Here is a 16,452-nt window from a genome sequence, read left to right as displayed (position 1 = left end):
GCTGGAGTGCAGTGGCGCGATCTCGGCTCACCGCAACCTCCGCCTCCTGGGTTCAGGCAATTCTCCTGCCTCCGCCTCCTGAGTAGCTGGGATTACAGGCACGCGCCACCATGCCCAGCTAATTTTTTGTATTTTTAGTAGAGACGGGATTTCACCATGTTGACCAGGATGGTCTCGATCTCTCGACCTTGTGATCCACCCGCCACGGCCTCCCAAAGTGCTGGGATTACAGGAGTGAGCCACCACACCCGGCCTTGTTTAAATTCTTAATAAAAATGGGGTTTGGCCATGTTGCCCAGGCTGGTCTTGAACTTCTGATCTGAGCAGTCCTCCTGCTGTGGCCTCCCAAAGTGCTGGGATTACAGGCGTGAGCCACTGCGGCCGGCCCAAATGTGCTTCTGGATGCGTTGATGTGGTGGTTGTCAGGCTTGTGGCGTAGCGTGGTGAGTGGGTCCCAATCCATCCCAGAAGCCCAGAGCCTGGCGCTGTGCAGTTGTGGTTAGTGTCATCTCTCCCTGTCACCCTCTCCTGAGGGTGGAGCTGCCGTCCGGGCCTGTGAGGCACACACGGGTTCTTGTCGCCGGCGTGCACAACGCCCCCACCAGGTGGGCCTCCCACAGCTGCGGCCTGGCGCCTGCGGCACTGGCTCTTCCCTTTTCGGCCACGGTGTCGCTGCTGAGGCTGTCGGGGTCCCGGTCAGCGCCCCGGGCGGTCCCTGTGCCGAGCCGCGCTGTGCTGGCTGGAGCCAGGCTCCGCCGAGGCCGCCTCATCCCGCCACCGGCCGGGAGCACAGATGCCGGAGCATCCTGTGTCGCTGCTGTGTTTTCCCGTCACAACGACTTGACCCAGCTCTAAGCTGACCTTTGAGACCTGTGACCTCCCCTCTGATGTGGGGAGTCTCCTGTGTCTGAGGCGTGTGTGTCCCGTCACTCACTCAGTTCCCGGGACAATCTGGCCAATAAGGTGGTAGCGGGCCCTCCTCGTGGGTGTGTCCGTCAGGGCAGAGGCTCTGGGCTGAGCGGTATCTGCAGGGGAGATGGTGTGGCCTTCCCAGGAAGGACCGAGACTTCCACGGAGCAGGGAACGCCTTCAGACTTGACGTCAGGAAGGCTCTGCCACCAGCCACAGTTTGCAGAGAGGCGAGGGCCGGGAGCGGCGGTGGTTGGGGTGCAGGGGGCTGGCACTGGCAGCGGAGGCCCCAGATGGTGCTGGGCCACCCACGGATGTTGCTCTGATGGCCTGGTGCCTGTGGCCAGTGCCCTGCACCTGGCATGGCTTTTCCCCAGGCTGTGGTGGGACAGTGCGTTCCCTGGTGCCAGCCACACCAGCGTGGCGGTGCCTGTGGGTGCTCTTTCAAGTCCCTCGTGACTCGAGAGGGGCCTCACTCACAGCAGGGCAGTGTGGTCCTAGTCTGTTCTCAGCTCTCCTGTGTGATGGGCCACTGGAGGCAGCCACGCTCATTTTCACTCCCCGGAATGCCCTGGGCTCAGCGAGGCCCCTGAGGAGCAAGTGTAGAAAACCTTGGGAGGTGAATGCTCTGCTGAGCTGCTCTGGGGGGTTTCCTGCTGTGTCCTGTCACCTTGGGGCCCTGGGTGGTTTATCCCAAGAGTAACCACATCATGTGGGTGTGGGTGGGCGGCGAGGGCTTGTGGGGACCCCTCTGGTCCCGACCTGCCTCTTGCTCAGCTTTGCTTTTTGCTGAAGGCCAATCTCAGAGCTGTTCCTCTCCCCGGGGGCTGCAGTCCTCCTGGTTTCTCTTTAAAGGCCCTGGCTGCTGACACGTGGCTTCCGTGGCCACCTCATGTCCCCCAGACCTGTTAAGTTCTCACCACGGACACAGCTTGGTAGTCTCAGGAGGACCCTGCAGGGGACGGTCTGTATACAGTGACCACTGGCCTCCTCTGGATGAGTTCTTCATCCTCCCTTCTTTGAGTAGACGGTTCAGCTGCACTGTAAAGTAAACGTCGCCCTGGTGACATTTACACACGGGGAACCCTCCAGCTTGCTCATCAGCCTGGGTGCTGTTCAGTCTTTCCGTTCTGTGAAGACTTTATTTTTAAGGTTGTCTTCCAGACCTCAATTTCCTGGTAAAACTGCTACAGCATTATTATGTTTTCCAATCACTAAATAACTGGAATGTCATGGGGTGGGGAGAGAAGCAATCCCTTACGTTCTTCCTGTAGTGGGAGCACAGGGGCTGAGCCGGAGACCCTTTTCAGCTGGCATCCGTGTGGAGGGTGAAGCCATGGAATCAAGTGCCAGTGTTTCTGCCCAGAGCAGAGCCGCAGACCCCACGGGCCACCATGCCCACACCTGCTTTCCTCCAAGTGTGGAATGTTTCGGATTTAGTCTGGTTTTGTGTTGCAGACTAATTCACAATTTGAGGCCTTTTTCTTGAAAACTTTTAAGTAAATTTTTTTTTTTTTTTTTTGGAGAGTCTCAATGTCTCCCAGGCTGGAGTGCAGTGGTGCAATCTCGGCTCACTGCAACTTCTGCCTCCTGGGTTCATGCGATTCTCCTGCCTCAGCCTCCTGAGTAGCTGGGATTACACCACCACACCCGGCTAATACTTGTTTTTTTTTTTTTTTTTTTTTTTTTTTTTTTTTTTTTTTGAGACGGAGTTTCGCTCTTGGTTACCCAGGCTGGAGTGCAGTGGCCAATGGCACGATCTCGGCTCACCGCAACCTCCACCTCCTGGGTTCAGGCAATTCTCCTGCCTCAGCCTCCTAGTAGCTGGGATTACAGGCACGTGCCACCATGCCCAGCTAATTTTTTTTGTCTTTTAGTAGAGACGGGGTTTCACCATGTTGACCAGGATGGTCTCGATCTCTTGACCTCGTGATCCACCCGCCTCGGCCTCCCAAAGTGCTGAGATTACAGGCTTGAGCCACTGCGCCCGGCCAATACTTGTATTTTTAGTAGAGAAGGGGTTTCACTGTGTTGGCCCGGCTGGTCCCGAACTCCTGACCTCAGGTGATCCGCCTGCCTCGGCCTCCCACCGTTCTGGGATTACAGGCATGAGCACCACGCCAACCAGCCCACCATTTTTATCTCAAAGTATAGTAGCCCTCAGTCGGATTAGAGAGCATGTGGTGATGCCGGACCATTTGCAGAAGCCATCTTGCCTTCTTGTTGGGCTTGCTCTTCAGGCTGACGGAAAGCACTCAGGAAGGAGACGCGTCGGATGGCCCTGCCCTGCAGCTCGGCCTCGGAGCGTGGGGCATAGCTCAGGCACCAAGACCCTGTCACGGGGGTGCTGTGAATCACCCTGGACCATTTGTCAGGAGACTCCAGCATCGAAGGGGGTCCCAGGCAGGGTCCTGCTCCCTGGCCTCTGACCTCACTGGCAGCACCTCTTGGTCCCTGTGGAGGAGGCAGCGCAGGGACCATCACAGAAGCTGCAGAGCCCCGCTTCGGGAAATGACAGTCTTCGGGGAGCTGTTTCCTTTAGGGCTGCTTGAAGTGATCACGGGTCCAGGCGCAGCCGGCGCCCTCCAGCGCATCTGCTACTGCACGGGGGTGGCAGAGTGCTGGGTCAGGATGCTGCTCGGCCCTGCACCTGGGGGTCCCCACTTGGGGATGAGTTTGGGGCTGACCGCTGTGCTTTGCCACCTGGTGGACAAGAGCTGAGTCACTGGGCTGTGCCCACATGGGGCCATTGTTGAGAAAGGTGGTGGGTGCCGCTGCACGTGTGGGGTGAGCCCAGGCCGAGGGCCCCACTACGCCCCCCTCAGGGCAATGGGACATTTGCATAAGGATGGGCAGAATCTTCAGGATGTCCCTGGACACGGGTGCTGCGTCCCACATGGAGTCGGGCTGAGACAGGCTGTGGCGTTGGCGTCTGTCCACGGGTGCCCTGGCTGAGAAGGGCAGTCTGGTGAGAGGATGGGAGCTGGAGAAGCTGCTCCCAGCTCCGCTGCTGTCGGGTGCCCTGTCCCTGACTAGTGGGGATGGGTGCTAGGAAAGCTGAGGTAGCGTTTTGGTGCAGCTGGCACCTAGACAGAATTTGATTGCAGGTGAAATTTCCTTTGTACTTTTCAATTCGTTTTTTTGCTGATTTTAGCCCAACAGAAGCACCTTGGGTGTTAGTTGTGATCTGGGGAGAACCTGCCCGGCACGGCTGCTTAGGGGCTCGCCCCGCTGCCGTTCCCTGTGCGGCCTCTGGGTCCTCCCGTGCCCAGCAGACTGGAGAGCTGTGGCCAGGCATGGAGTGTCTTCCCTGGGGGTCTCATCTTTCTAGCTTTCAATGCTGCGTTTCATTCCTGCGAATGGTGCTGTTTATACTTCCTGCAGTGTCTGGAAGGCACATGCGGCTGCTCTGCGCGGACGCAGTCTCGTTTCTGACTGCAGTGAGCAGGTGTGTGTCCACATCCGTGAGCGCTTTAGGCTTTGCCTGGCGTGTGGACATTTGACCCACATGGAAGGTCCTGGTGCCGCTGGCCTAGGGAAGCAGCCAGGCCTGCTCTGCCCCGCAGGGATTGGTGAGGGTGCAGGCAGGTGGGGGGTGCTGGCAGGATGGAGCTGTCTTGGGGGTGGTAGTGGGGCAGATGTGAGCGGTTCAGCTTAAGAGAAGGCCCCAGGCAGCGAGATGCTCCCAGGGGTCTGTATACCTCCCAGGCCCACCAGCGAGGGGCGGGCACGTAGTGGGTGACGGCTCCGTGGAGTGACTCGGGTGTGCAGCCTTCCCGATGATGGAATCGCGAGGCCTCCGGCCAGTGCTGGCCTGTGGTGCTGCTTCCGGCCCTCCCGTCACCGTCCCTGGCCGCGGCAGGCTTGTCCTCCCTGGTGTGATGCTTTGCTAAACCTCTCCCCTCCCTCCGTCTTCCTTCCATGACGGAACGGTGCTAAGGCTCTGCCTTGTGCTGACCTGACTCCCTGGGCCCAGGACCATCCCTGGCAGGCATGCGACTGGAGCCAGCAGCCTGCGGCCCAGAGCCCTGCGGGGTGTGGGGAGAGGCACGGACAGCATTTCGGGGCCCAGGCAGCGATTCTCTGAGCACTGGCAAAGGGCCTGTGGTGTCCACCGGTGTCTGGGAGTCACTCTGGGATCAAAAGCATTAGGCTTCACCGAGAAAATCAGTTAGGGTTAAACTGATGTCAGCTGAAAGTGGCCTTGAATTAGAACCGAACACTTGCGCCTCCACGCTAAAGAAGAGAGCTGACGTTCAGAATAACGTGATGTGAAGAGTCCTGAAGAGTGGCCCCTGCCGGGCTGCCTGCAGGTTGGGTGGCGTGTCCACTTGTCTTGGATGCGATGGGTTTTTTTTGTTTGTTTGTTTGTTTTGTTTTGTTTTTTTAAGCCCGAGTTTTGCTCTTGTTTCCCAGGCTGGAGTGCTGTGGTGTGATCTCAGCTCACCGCAACCTCTGCCCCCCGAGTTTAAGAGATTCTCCTACCTCAGCCTCCTGAGTAGCTGAGATTACAGGCCTGCGCCACCACACCAAGCTAATTTTGCATTTTTAGTAGAGACGGGGTTTTCCCATGTTGGTTAAGCTGGTCTTGAACCCCCAGCCACAGGTGGTCCGCTCACCTCGGCCTCCCACAGCGCTGGGATTACAGGTGTGAGCCACTGCGCCCAGCTGCAGCCTTCTTTTTGAGTTAGGGTCTTACTCTGTTGCCCAGGCTGCCATGCAGTGCTGCCATCTCTGCTCTGTAATCTCAACCTCTTAGGCACAAGCGACTTTCCCATCTCAGCCTCCCTGTTAGCTGGTGTTACAGGCTTATGGCACCACACTAGCTAATTATTTACTTATTTATTTTCTGAGATGGAGTCTGACTCTGTCACCCAGGCTGGAGTGCAGTGGTGTGGTCTTTGCTCACTGCAATCTCTGCCTCCTGGGTTCCAGCGATTCTCCCGCCTTGGCCTCCTGAGTATCTGGGACTACAGGTGCACCACCACGCCTGGCTAATTTTTGCATTTTGGTAGAGACGGGGGGTTTAGCCATGTTGGCCAGGCTGGTCTCGATCTCCTGACCTCAGGTGACCCGCCCACCTGGTGAGCCACCGCCCGGCCGTGAGCTCTTCTTTCTGCAGGACTTTGATTCTGAGCAGCTGATGGACTAAGCTCCTCAAAGATGACGTGGGTGTCGTAGCTACTTCCAGGGGCCTCAGGGACACAAGTGGGATCCCGCGTGTGTGGGAAGAGGCACATCGGAGGGGGTAGGTGACTTAGATGCTGCTGTCACAGGAACCAAGGATGCCTGGCAGCTCAGGGTCAGATGTCTTTTCAAGTTAAACCTTAGATCAACCACTCAATGTATTACGAAAGTGATTTTTGCTACCCAGGAAGGTATATTTTAGGTAATCTGAGCCTATTTAAATAAATTGACAGAACTGAAAGTTGAATGTGCCACTCAGAATTCCTGAGTCAGCCAGGCTGTTTCTCTGAGGTAGAATTAAGCAGTTACATGTCCCCGACCAGCTGGAGTGACTCAAATGAGCTCCCGCAGACCAGGGAGCTCATGTGGGGATTCAGTCTCTATCTCTCTTTGGGGACGTGAGCCCCTTCCTGGGGAACCCCTGAGGCCAGGCGTGGCCACTGTGAATGTGGGGAGGGTACCTCCTGCCCAGGACCCTAGTGGCCCCTTCCTGCAACCGCTGGGGCCTGAGTCAGCGCCCACCCCAGCGCCTCCTTTCAGGTGGGCCGGACGCATTCAGGCATCCTCTGTGCTCCGCTGTCGATCGTCCATGGGGCTGTCTGTGCTCAGCGGTCTGGCCCTGCTGGCTTTCGTGGCAGCGTTTTTCAGCCTTGTGCCGCTGACGTTGCCTTTGGGTCTTCCGGTGTTCTTGACTGTTGGAGCTGAGCTGGACTTGGGATTGGCTTTCAGGTTGGCTTTGTCTCTGCTGAAGGACTCAGGTTTGACGGCAAGCAGGCACCGCACGGGAGCAGAGGGAGGGTGCGGCTGTGGAGACCGCGCCTGAGGCCGGGGCAGACGGAGAGGTCCAGGCAGAAGGTGTCATGCTGGCAGGGTCCTGCAGGCCTTGGGTCTTCTCGCAGAGTTGGGGCTCGGTGGGGAGCAGGTGCCTCCCATCCCCCACTTTGTTTTCTGTGGGACCTGCGGGACTCTGCGGACCAGGGCCCACCCCTGACAGCTGTCCAGGCCTGCGTCCCCAGTGCCCCTGCTGTGGAACCGGGAAGGGGCCAGGTGCCCAGGACACAGGCACTTCCAGGCTTCATACACGGTGATTTTTCTCTTGACGTTCCTTAACTTCCATGTGTAGCTATACGCAAAATGGCATTTTGCACATGCTGGACAGAAATAAGAGAATCAAGCCCCGGCCGGAAAGGTTCCAGAACTGCAAAGACCTGTTTGATCTGATCCTCACTTGTGAAGAGAGAGTGTACGACCAGGTAGTGGAAGGTGAGGAGGCCAGCCCTGCGGCTCACACGGGTCCGGGACGCCTGCACGTCCCACGCTGGCTGGCACGTCCCGTCTGGAGTGTGGGTCAGGCTGGAGTGCAGGCACGCGCAAGGCAGGCCCGGCCGCAGGTTGCGGGCTTTCTGCTTGTGAGGCCTGTCGGAGCGGAACCATTGTGTGCTGGTTGCAGCCTCTCATGGGCTCCAGGGGTCTGGTTCTTGTTTGTTTTTGTTTTTTTGAGACAGAGTTTATCTCTGTCGCCCAGGCTGGAGTGCAGTGGTACAGTCTCGGCTCACTCCAACCTCTGCCTCAGAGGTTGAAGCGATTGTCCTGCCTCAGCCTCCTGAGTAGCTGAGATTATAGACACCTGCCACCACACTTTGCTAATTTATTGTAGTCTTGGTAGAGATGGGGTTTCACCGTATTGGCCAGGCTGGTCTTGAAGTCCTGACCTCAGGTGATCCACCCACCTTGGCCTCCCAAGGTGCTGGGATCATGGGCATGAGCCACTAAGCCAAGCCCCAGGTCCACATTCACGAGTGACCCTGTGCGGAGCTGGGCCTGTGGTCAGCGAGGGCGGGGAAGCACAGGCCAACTTGTGCTGAGGTTTGAGGCTCAGTCCTCACCCGGCTCCCAAACCACAGAGTCCAGAAACCGCCAGGGCTGGGCCAGGGGCTGGCAGAGCTGGGGACTGGGACACAGTGACTGCCTGTTCCCTGGTTCTGGAGCCTCTGACTTCTGTGTCACCTTGTCTCAATCAGATCTGAATTCCAGAGAACAGGAGACCTGCCAGCCAGTGCACGTGGTCAACGTGGACATCCAGGACAACCATGAGGAGGCCACCCTGGGAGCATTTCTCATCTGTGAGCTCTGCCAGTGTGTGAGTACCGGGCGTGGCACCGCGCTGGGCGGAGGCTGTGCTGGGACAGTGAGGCCTGAGGCTGGCCCTGCCATTGGGGCGGGGTATCCAGCTCAGCTGACCTGTGTTGGGGTGCCTGCTGGCGGCTGAGAGAGAGCTGCCCCCGGCTTTGGAGTAGGAGCGCCCCCCTTGCCCTCTGCTCAGCTGACAGACGCAGTGCAGTGACCTGCCCAACACAAGCTTGGGCCCTCTCCCGGGATATGGGGCTCCAGGGAGGGCCTGGCACCGCCTCTTCCCTGGGGGGGACACAGCCGCACCTCAGCCAGCAGGGCACGTGGCGCTCCTGGGTGTTGTTCGGGCGGAGGTGTGCCCCACGTGAGCCTGGAGGCCGCCAAGGGCTGTGTGTTCGCAGTCCACCCCTGGACTCAGCCTTTCGCATGCCTGTTTTCCCCAAGGCACCCTGTGTTCCCCCTGCACTGAGGGGCCAGGGGGCACCCCAAGGGCTTCTGCAGCCCTGCTGCTGCCTTGCTGAGGTGCTGGGGTATGATGGGAGGGCCCCACGCACCGACCCGCCTCTGCCTCTGGGATCTGTGATTGGGATCAACTGTCAAAGACGGAAAAGGCAAACAGCCTGATCGAGAGAGGTCTCGGTGCAGGGGGAGGCCCCCAGCCAGGCCACCTGCGCTGGGAGAGGCTGCTGCATGGCCGTAGACTCCTGCCTGCCCACCCAGCACAGTTTCTGGTCCCCACATCCTCACGGTCCAGTGTGGCTGGAGCGCCAAGGATGGGGCTGGTGACCGCCTGGTAGGAGGGTAGGCCACTGGGAAAGTCTCATCCCAGAAGTGGCTGCTTGATTCCCGCTCGGGTCACGTTGGCCAGAGCTGAGTCACAGGCAGGCCACTCCTCGCTTAGAGGCACTGTGTGCTGCCCAAGGTTGGGGACCAGGGGACATTGGCAATGGCGAATGACACGAAGCCGGGGCCGAGGCCCGTGTGCTCAGGAGCCCGAGCTGCTCACTCCAGGCAGCAGGCCTCCGCCAGGGCCTCTGGCAGGTGGAGAGCAGGATGCTGCCCCCACCGCAGGGCACGGGTCGGGGTCCTTGCTTGCTGGCATTTGGGAAGCGCTGCTGTGAGGCTGGCCAGCCATGCTGTACATGAGTGTGCCTGGGCCCCGGGCCTCCCAGTCCGCTCTCCGAATCCAGCTCCCCGCTCCCAGCTTCCGTCTCCGTGGGGGCCAGTGGGGAGGTGGGGTCTGGAGCTTCCCAGGAACCTCTGCCCTTGCAGCCTCCAGCCTTTCTTGTGAGGCAGCAGCAGTGGTGAAGGTGGGGGCCTGACCCAGGCGGGGGTTTCCTTGTTGGGAGCAGAGGGGCGGGGCGGGCGAGGCCCTGACGGCGGTCCCGTCCTTGCAGATCCAACACACCGAGGACATGGAGAACGAGATTGACGAGCTGCTGCAGGAGTTCGAGGAGAAGAGCGGCCGCACCTTCCTGCACACCGTCTGCTTCTACTGAGCCCGGGCCCGGCCGCCCGCTCCAGCTTCCTTTTGTTCATACTTTTTCCTTCCTGACGTTTGTTTTTACTTACAGGTGTTCTGCTGGTGACGGTAGCATTACCCAAATAAACCGTGCATATGACACGGGAGGAGATGTCTAAATGCCACATTAAAGCAATCAAGTTTTTTCCTTCCCACTTTTACTTACAAACGGGATATTGATTATAGTTTTTTCCTTTAACCGAAAAGACAAGACAGCGGTTGGTTTTGTGTTCACTCCCCCGCCCCAGTGTCCCCGTGCGCTTGCTCCCTCCTCCCTTCCCACCCACGAGGTGTTCGATGACCTGGAATTGTCCAATAAATAGATGCTGCTGTCACCTGTGCTTGGTCGTGAATTCCTGGCCCGACCCTGGCCCTCCCCACGCTGGGGTGTGTAGCTCAGACCGGGGGTGCTGCTGGAGCCTGGGCCGACTCCGCCCTGTGCTGCCTGGAGCAGAAGCCGGCTGCACCCACCAGCACTGCTGCCTGTGGGGGAGCCATGTGGAAACTCGCCCTCCCCAACCCCCCGCCGCGGTCGGCTGTCCCCCAGGCCACCCGCCGGAGAGGCTGAGCCGGGAGTCAGAGCTGCAGTGAGCCTGGATAGCACTGCTTCCCCCTAATTTCCTGCTGGAAGGTGGCGGGGGCTCCTGTATCTGAGACGTGGTCACTCGTTCTGGATGAGAGTTTGGTCCCACAGCAGAGTGGTGGCCACCTGGGCCTCTGAGTGGCAGGTGACTCCCCTGTCCCCTCCATAAGTGAGCCTGTGCAGGGCGGCCATGCCCACACCTGCGCCACCTCCCTCCCTCGAGGATTCCAGGGGTCACCCCTTCCCTTCCCTGTGGCCGCCCCCCGCCCCATGGTTCCATGCACCCTGGAGGCACGTGCAGCCCCGCACCTGGCCGCCCGGGGAGACGAGGGCTGAGGGCGGAGCAGGGGGGCGGAACGGGTCTCGGCGCCCCTCGGGCCAGATCGGGTGGGGACTGGCGTCCTGGGACCCTGGGCAGGCGACGGGGGCTGGGTCTGACCAGACTGAGGCGGGACAAGAAGTGGAGGTTCCCGGGGGGGGGGTCTCGGCCGGCGTCCTGGGGGCGGCGCCCCCCTCCCGGCGCCGGCGCTGGCACGGAGCGGCCCGCGGGCGGCGCGGTCCCTCCCGGGAGGCGGAGGAAGGCGGCGGGAGGGAGGAGGGAGGAGGAGGCAGGGAGGGGGCCGGAGCCGAGCGGAGCCGAGCCGAGCCGAGCGCAGCGGAGCGCAGGGAGGACCCGAGGGCGGAGCGGAGCGCGGCGGGCCGGGCCGAGCGACCCCCGAGAGGCCCCACGTCCCTCCGCGGCCCCCCCGTGCCTCCTCCCCCCGGTCGGCGCCGGGGTTGCCGCGACAGGCGGCGGCCGATCCTGGGAAGCGCTGACCTCTGCGGAGGCGGCGGGGGCTCAGCATCGGGCCGGGGCCGGGGGGGCGCCGGGGCCGGGGGGCGGCGCTCCGGCCCGGCCCGGCCCCGCCCGATGTCCATGAGCGCGAACACCATGATCTTCATGATTCTGGGGGCGTCGGTCGTGATGGTGAGCGGAGGGGCTTCCCGCGCGCGCCCCCTGCTCCCCGCCCGCGCGCGCCGCCTGCCCCCACCTCCCGCTCCCTGTTTACCGCCCGTGCGGCCTGCGCTCCCCTCCCTCCCCGGCCTGCGCTCCCCCCTCCCCGGCCTGCGCTCCCCCATCCCCGGCCTGCGTTCCCTGCTCCCCGGCCTGCGCTCCCCCAACCCCGGCCTGCGCTCTCCTCCCCAGCCTGCGATCCCCACAACCCCTGCGCTCCCCCTATTAAGGCCTACGCTCCCCCAACTCCGGCCTGCGCTGCCCCCACCTGCCCTGCGCTCCCCACCCCCAGCCCGCGTTCGTCCCGCCCGCTCCCTGGCGCTGACCGGTCATGGGCTCTTCCAGGCCATCGCGTGCTTGATGGACATGAACGCGCTGCTGGACCGATTCCACAACTACATCCTCCCGCACTTGCGGGGCGAGGACCGCGTCTGCCACTGCAACTGTGGCCGGTGAGTCCGCAACCGATGCCGGCTCGATACGCGTGAGCGCACATGTGCGGCGGGGCCCACTCGGGGCGCAGGGGAGCCAGCCCCACGCGGGCCGCGAGCCGCCTTCCACCCTGAGGGCTGCCAGGTGCGCAAGGGGAGGAGCTGTCTCGCCGGGGTCTCCTGGGGGCGCATGGCTTTAGGACACTATCCTGGAATGCCTTTAGAGGCCTCCATGGTGGTGATGGAATGGGTCACGGGGCCTCCTGGTCCAGCCTGCAGGCCGGGAAGCCACAGCCCAGTCTGGTGTCCACAGTGGAGACCCAAGCCAGCCTCGTCAAAGCTGGGGCAGGAGGCGCCTGCTGGCACAGGGCTGGGCCCTGCAGTGAGGCCCAGGGCAGGAGAATGGGGTCACGGCGGGAGGGAGGGGCCTGCCTGGAGGGGCACTGGGCTGAAGCCCTTGGCTGGTCAGGAGGAGCTGAGGGGTGGGCTGGGGGTGATCAGTGGGGAGGCGGGACTTCCTGAAGGTCACTCAGATTGAGGGGAGCGCCCAGACCCCCCACACCCACCGTGTGAACCCCTGTGCACGTGTAGTGATGGAATCTTCCTGGCCATGCATGTCTGTATGTCCATGTACGAAATAAACATCTTCTCATGAGACGCGCATGTGTGTAGCGTCTGTGCATATACATGTGCGTACACACAGCGCCCGCGCACGCATGCACTCCCTCAGGACGCCCTCACTCAGTGGCCGCTGTTAACCCTGCTAGACCAGGAAGTGAACGGAGGCCGTAGAGGACACAGCTGCCCAAGGTCACACAGCTAGTGAAGGACAAACCCGTGTTCTTCATCTCTGCCGCCTCCTGCTCTGGGGTCTCTGTGCATACGTGTGGGTGCAGGGTATGTGTGTTCAGGACAGCTGCATGTCTTGCTAAGCGTGTTACCTGCCTGTGAGTGGAGCCGGCGTGTGGATGAAGAACACGGGTGTTAAGAGAAGGTAGAGATCGAGGCGTTTGTGACCCTCGTGTGTGCTGGGCACAGGGTGTGGAGTAAGAGCTTGCGGGGTGGCCGCGTGCTCCTGTCCGGCAGGTCCGACCGCTAAGCCAAGGCCTGAGGTCCGCTCCAGGCCTCTTCCCAGAGGCTGGGCTCAGACCCTGGCTCCGGAGCATCAGAAGGGTGCAGCCCTCGTGGGCGTGGGCCGTGGCAGTGCAGTGAGGGCGTGGCAGGGCAGGTGGAGGGCACGCTGAGTGTTGCACAGGGGGTGTAGGTGCATCTCACGGAGCAGCACCCAGACTATGCGTGGACTCAGAGTGCGCTGAAGGCGGCGTGTGTGGGAAACGGCCACAGCCTGCTGTAGATGGTATTGCCGCGTGTGTCTGTGTATCTGTGCTCTGTTCACTTCTCCACATACAGGGTATGTACATTCTGCGTACAAAATGCTCTTGTATATTGGCAACATATATGTGTATGCAACATACATGTATGTCACAATATACAGTGCCGTGTGCTCAGGGACATGTCAGAACGTCTCCGTGTGGGGGCGCCGTGTGTGCAGACAAGTTTTGCACATGGGCATCTGCGTATACGCCATGTCCGTGCTCTGCCGTCAGAGGCTCCGTGTGTGCACGCTGCTGTGCAGAGCGAGTGTGTGTCCACGCACAGGCCTCGTATGTGCCCGTACGTAGACTTCGGCGTGTTGCCAGGCAGCGTCCAAATGCGGCCTAAGTCCACGCACGTGGTGTGGCGGCCCTGGAGAGGGTGTCTGCTCGCAACGCCAAGCAAACTGCCCCCATGTGTGGCGCCCGCTGTGCGGCGTGGGCTGTGGAGCACCCGGCCCATGTCTGCAGTATCACACCCTGTCCCTGCATGTGGCGGTGTGCATACTCGACATGATTGGCCCTCGGTGGACACACAGCATGTGCGGCTCAGGAAGGACACATGTATGTACATGTCACTGACATACGTGTGCAGACAGCACATCTCTGCCGAGGCCTGGCTCATTCTGCTTTCACTGGGGAGACCTGAGCCCCCCAGGAGGAGGGCCAGGTGCAGGGTCAGGGGAGCTGCAGGAACCCAGGCCAGCCATGGGGGCACAGGCTGTGACCTCTGACCCTCGAAGTTCCTGAGCCCCTAGGGTGGCTGGGGACTCACCAAGGGGTCAGGAAGCACTTCCTCCCCTGAGGGCCTCTGGCAGCTGCACATTCATCGCTGGCGATGGACGATGGCTGTGGACAGGCTCGTCACCAGGTGATTGGTGGCCACCAGCGATCAGCCACGGTCACTCCTCACCAGGAGCCCTGCTTGGTGGGTGTGGTCTGTGTTCCCGTTATGCTGAGGGGTCTGACCTCCGGGGTCCCCAGAAGAGCAGGAGGGCTCCAAGGAGAGCCTGGGGCAGGGCCACCTCCTCCCTGCGCCTGGGCTCCCGCTCCAAGAACCCCACATCCCGCTGTGGGAAGCCGCCTGTGTGGCCCCCGCGGGGTGCAGGTGGCCTGGGTTGGACATACAGGCTGGGCTTTCAGTGTGGGAAGTGCCCTTGGGTGGGTGTGGAGCGTGGGGTGGTCTCAGGGTCTCGGCTGAAAAGCAGGCCAACGCTGATACCTCACCGAGGGGAAGGTGGGGGAGCAGGTTTGGGGAGAGAGGAGCTATTTTTATGCCCAAGTTGAAGGTGTCTGTGGATCCCACGTGGAGACACAAGCAGCTGGAGCTCAGCAGACGTGGGAGGCAGCCAGGAGGGTGGATCCCAAGGCGTCCTGGGCGCCTGGGGCCTGTGGCCTCTTCCCATTGGCCTAGGGATCCCGGAGTCAGCTGTCTTGGGTGCAGGTCAGTTGGCAGAGCCAACCCACCCAAGATCTTGGGGCCCAGAGGCCTTCCTGGGACGGGGCGGGCCGCCGGAGTGAGCCCCATGGGGAACTTCAGTGTTGCCCCAGCAGTGAGAGGAGGCCTGAGGCTGTGGTGGCCTGAGCCTGGGCAGTCCCCCAGGAGCCCAGGGAGGGGAGGTCAAGGGACACGGAGGTGCCTGGGCCTTGAGGACTACAGGGCCCTGGAGCCTGGACGCCCTCTGTCCTGGGAGCAGCGGGGCAGGTCTCTGCCAGGCACAGGCAAGGGGGCATCCCCCAGGAAAGGAAGAGGGGCAGAGTCCCCGTGGCCTCTGACCGCACCTCCCAGGGATAGAGGAGCAGAAGGAATCCGAGAGGCAGGGGCACCGGTCCTCAGGGCGGCCGCCGTGGAGAAAGGGGCCCCGCAGGCCGGTAAGGGTGCACGGGAGGGGCCAGCGGTCACCCGCAGTCCAGCAGCCCCGAGCTGAGTGGGTGAGCTGTGACCCTGGCCGTGGACCACCGTCCTGAGCCCCTCCCGAGAGGCCTCTTCCACCCGCAGAACCTCCCCTCCACCTCCAGGCCTAAGGGAGGAGGTGCCGGGTGAGGGCAGACACCTGCCGGCTGCTGGTCCCACCGTCTGCCTGGACTCCACGCTCGGCCTGCACAGCCCACGGCCACAGAACTCCCACTGCCACAGCCTGTGGCCTGGGCCTGGTTGGGTCCGTTGCCCCCTCCTGACCAGTCCGCCCAGGAGGCTGCTTCAGAGAACCCCCTGGGCGGCCCTAAGTGGTCACACCCCCACCATGGACGGGGTAGGCCCCTGGGGTAAGGCCAGGCCGGGGGCGGCGGGAGAGGTGCCAGCCCGCCCTGCCGCCCCCAGGAACCACATCCACTACGTGATCCCGTACGACGGGGACCAGTCGGTGGTGGACGCCTCGGAGAACTACTTTGTGACGGACAATGTGACCAAGCAGGAGATCGACCTGATGCTGGGGCTGCTCCTGGGCTTCTGCATCAGCTGGTTCCTGGTGTGGATGGACGGCGTCCTGCACTGCGCCGTGCGCGCCTGGAGGGCCGGCCGGCGCTACGGTGAGTGCCTCGCGCCCGGCACCCCGCGCCCACCATCCCGGCCGGCCTGGCAGCCTGACCGCCCCTGTCCCCCTGCAGATGGCTCATGGACCTGGCTGCCCAAGCTGTGCAGCCTGCGGGAGCTGGGCCGGCGGCCGCACAGGCCCTTCGAGGAGGCCGCGGGGAACATGGTGCACGTGAAGCAGAAACTCTACCACAACGGGCACCCCAGCCCGCGGCACCTGTGAGCCGCGAGGGGACTTGCCGGGGCTACCGAGCCACTGGCTGCTGTACAGATGTAAAAGGGACCTCGTGGACACCCGGGCCGGCGGGACTGGACAGCAGCCCTGGGCCCGGGGTATCCGGGGCTGTGGCCGGCCGGGAGAGTCCAGTGGAAGGTGCTGTCTCCTCTTCTTTTTATAAAGGGGGTTGGGGTGGGGGCTGGGGTGAGGGCGACTGCAGGGCCTCAGGGGGCTGGACCCTGGGCCCCTGGCTGGGCAGGGCACGAGGGCCCCAGAGGTGCTGGGGGACAGGGATGGTCCTGGGGGGCAGGTGGGGACAGCCAGGTGCACGGCCTGGGGCAGCATCTGTTTGAAGCCGCTGTTTCCCGTGCTCTGCGTCCACCATCTGTCTGGACCAAGCCAGCCCGGCAGAGGGGAGGGAGGCGAGGGGCGTCCGTGTGTGCACGGCTGCAGGGTGGGACACAGGCCCCTGGCCCCGCTGTGTCAGGCACCTCATGTGAAGCCCACCCCTCTGTGGTCAGTAAATTCTCCAGAAAGCTCCAGCCTCCGCCTCTTCTATCACCTTTGACCCCA

General features: G+C 62.1%; 2 protein-coding genes across 5 annotated transcripts in view; both read left to right on the top strand.

Moving 5' to 3' along the window:
* SSU72 (SSU72 homolog, RNA polymerase II CTD phosphatase) overlaps positions 1 to 9,893 on the top strand; it is a 31,350-nt gene extending 21,457 nt beyond the window's left edge. For 2 of the 4 annotated variants that reach the window (XM_074379929.1, XM_039474180.2), the window contains 3 exons: positions 7,220 to 7,359; positions 8,118 to 8,236; positions 9,624 to 9,893. In XM_074379929.1, coding sequence (XP_074236030.1) covers positions 7,220 to 7,359; positions 8,118 to 8,236; positions 9,624 to 9,725 — 361 coding nt within the window. In that variant the 3' untranslated portion in view covers positions 9,726 to 9,893. The remainder of the gene's footprint in view (positions 1 to 7,219; positions 7,360 to 8,117; positions 8,237 to 9,623) is intronic. The other 2 variants (XM_074379928.1, XM_074379930.1) reach the window with 1 other exon arrangement.
* A 1,052-nt stretch (positions 9,894 to 10,945) lies between these two features.
* TMEM240 (transmembrane protein 240) lies at positions 10,946 to 16,421 on the top strand. The gene is made up of 4 exons (XM_039474181.2): positions 10,946 to 11,298; positions 11,671 to 11,777; positions 15,450 to 15,658; positions 15,737 to 16,421. The coding sequence occupies exons 1-4, from the start codon at positions 11,242 to 11,244 to the stop codon at positions 15,883 to 15,885; spliced, it is 522 nt and encodes a 173-aa protein (XP_039330115.1). The 5' UTR covers positions 10,946 to 11,241; the 3' UTR covers positions 15,886 to 16,421.
* The last annotated feature ends 31 nt before the right edge of the window (positions 16,422 to 16,452 follow it).

Source organism: Saimiri boliviensis, chromosome 11, assembly GCF_048565385.1.
Source record: "Saimiri boliviensis isolate mSaiBol1 chromosome 11, mSaiBol1.pri, whole genome shotgun sequence".
Taxonomy (NCBI): domain Eukaryota; kingdom Metazoa; phylum Chordata; class Mammalia; order Primates; family Cebidae; genus Saimiri; species Saimiri boliviensis.
Note: the sequence above shows the minus strand (reverse complement) of the source record. Positions and strands in the feature narration are given on the sequence as shown.

Bases quoted from the DNA above. Each gene is read 5' to 3' on its own strand.
- TMEM240 (XM_039474181.2), top strand. From the start codon at position 11,242: ATGTCCATGAGCGCGAACACCATGATCTTCATGATTCTGGGGGCGTCG. The intron at 11,299-11,670 runs GTGAGCGGAGGG...GGGCTCTTCCAG, and splicing joins TGGGGGCGTCGGTCGTGATG to GCCATCGCGTGCTTGATGGA. The intron at 11,778-15,449 runs GTGAGTCCGCAA...TGCCGCCCCCAG, and splicing joins TGCCACTGCAACTGTGGCCG to GAACCACATCCACTACGTGA.